At 40.9% G+C, this 2,414-nt stretch overlaps 1 protein-coding gene across 1 annotated transcript in view; it reads left to right on the forward strand.

Annotated features, from left to right (window-relative positions):
* WDFY3 (WD repeat and FYVE domain containing 3) overlaps positions 1-2,374 on the forward strand; it is a 157,532-nt gene extending 155,158 nt beyond the window's left edge. The window contains exons 65-66 of the mRNA XM_009327491.1: positions 25-222; positions 981-2,374. Of these exons, the coding sequence (XP_009325766.1) occupies positions 25-222; positions 981-1,101 (319 nt within the window). The 3' untranslated portion in view covers positions 1,102-2,374. The remainder of the gene's footprint in view (positions 1-24; positions 223-980) is intronic.
* The last annotated feature ends 40 nt before the right edge of the window (positions 2,375-2,414 follow it).

Below are 2,414 nucleotides of genomic sequence, written 5' to 3' on the forward strand. Positions count from 1 at the left end.
AATGCTTTTGCTTTTTTCTTGCAGGGATCACAGCAGAATTCTTATTGGGGATGGTCGAGGCAGAGTGTTCAGCTGGTCCGTAAGCGATCAGCCTGGCCGATCTGCAGCTGATCACTGGGTGAAGGACGAGGGGGGAGACAGCTGTTCGGGCTGCGCAGTCCGTTTTTCACTCACTGAGAGGCGTCACCATTGCAGGAACTGTGGACAGCTCTTCTGCCAGAAGTAAGCCAGCCAACAGTCTCCTTTGGGCTCTTTTCATTACAGAATTTTAGGCTAGGTAAAGCTGTTGCATACCACGGAACTCTGCTGAAGGACTGAGGTTTCCCTTACCAAAACAGAACTGCTGAAGAAAAAACATCAAAACTCTCAAAACCTCCAGGGAGAAATTAGAAAAGACAGACCAGCCCCTTTGTAAATCCAGTTAGCAAGACGGGTATCAGGAGAGATAGACAAATGAACTAGCAAAGGGGAAAAAAAACAAACCAAAAAAACACCTTCTTTTGCAGCAGCTAGTTCTTCTTGTCAGTGTACAAGCAACACGGTCAAAATGTAAACTGTGTGCAGGGCTGAAGGATGCTGATTTAGGAGCCAGTAGCATGCAGCCTCAGACAGGAAAATGTATGACACGAGAGGATGTATGTGAGCTCCCCTTACTGAGGAACTGAGGTGAGAGTCTCTTCTCTGGTCCACTGGGTCAGAGACGGTATTTGTAGTTTCATCTCTGTAGCTATACTTCAAGTCTAAACTGGTGACAACAGCTGTTTTTAAGCTACCTCTCACGCAGAGTCATTGCAATGATTCTGTGGTGATCATAAAAGTTAAATGGTGCTTCTGCCACACTGCATTGCATTTCTTTGTCAAAATAAGTTTGGGCAGTTTTCTGGTATTTGAAGTCATGATGATAATTTCCACACCTGGATGGAAAATGGCCAAGTTGAGAGAGGACCTGTGTTCACAGCGATGTTTGTTTTGCTCTACAGGTGCAGTAGGTTTCAGTCTGAAATCAAGCGTCTGAAGATTTCATCACCAGTCAGAGTCTGCCAGAACTGCTTCTACAACCTGCAGCATGAGCGGGGTTCAGAGGAGGGGCCCAGAAATTGATGGGGTCCTGGCAAACGGAGACCCCATCCAGCCCCATTGTCACTCCAAGAACTAGTGAGCTTATCGTGCAGTGATCAGAAGGGATTAGAATATTGTCTGTTTACACTTAAGTTTATACTGAGTTTTAAGCACTAAAAGTAAAAAGGGATCATTGAATTCATTTGTGTTGACAGAAGGTAAATGAGGCTAACAGCATAATTAAGTGAAGAGCAAGGCCCAGGAAGACATGATTAATAACCACAGATCCAATAGAACTGTCAACTCCTAAACCTATGTTGACATGGCTCTCGAGAAAATCCTCACTTATCCTAAACACCCGTTCTCGTCTTGTTTTTGTAGAGCTAGTAATCTTTATCGGGGGGGAGGGGGAGGGGAAGGCTTTTTAGAAGATAGTTGTAAATCTGCCTTCTTCGCAAGCAACTGTGTATATTGTAAATAGGTATAATGGCCTTTTTATCTAAATATGAACTTAACTGCCTGTTACATGGGACTTCAGATTAACCACTATACTTTGTGTGGCATCTTTATCTCATCTATCAATTTAAATACGAATGTTTAAAAAAAAAAAAAAGCACCAAACTCGAAGGCATTATGCGTATTTCTGTTAAAAATCCAGTCTGTGCATGTTTGTTCTTTCGGTTGCCCACAGTATCTTCATTTAAGTAAGGCTATTCATAGAATTACATGGATTTTTTCAAAAGAAAACATTTTTGAGAATAGGACTTGGAGTATTTTATTGTAGCTGTAAGATAACCAGGAACTAAATTGTACACTTGTGTTGCATTTTATACCAAACTATTTACCACCTCAGTGTTGTTCATATTTAATAAGGCCTCTTTTATACATATGTCAGAGCTGCAGTTTTGTTAATTACTTAATGTTCATTAGTAGCTGATTCATGCAGTGCAAGAACCAGCTTTTACCTTCTTTAGTCAATAGCAATTGGCTTGCGTATAGGTACAGAATGAATTCCTTGTGCATAAAATTTAACCGCTGTTGTCCTGTAGCTTGTTTGCAAAAAACCTTTTGGAACAACAAACATTGCTCTAAAACAGGGTGATATTAGTCATGTCAGAAATGCTTCTAAGAGCTATCTTCGTGTTTCAGCACATGGCATCAACTTGAGGACAGCAGTAGATTTCCATTATGGTTTTTAAGTTCCAATATGAATTTAATTGCAGTATTTTTTTACTACTCTGTCATTTATTTTGCACTACATATGGGATGAAGTAGAGACACTGATATCCACTGGGATTGGAACATATGCATTGGATAGGCCCATGGACTTAATTTCTGAATGAGGTCTTGCCGGT

This window comes from Pygoscelis adeliae, unplaced genomic scaffold, assembly GCF_000699105.1.
Source record: "Pygoscelis adeliae isolate BGI_AS28 unplaced genomic scaffold, ASM69910v1 Scaffold157, whole genome shotgun sequence".
In the NCBI taxonomy this organism is placed as follows: Eukaryota; Metazoa; Chordata; class Aves; order Sphenisciformes; family Spheniscidae; genus Pygoscelis; species Pygoscelis adeliae.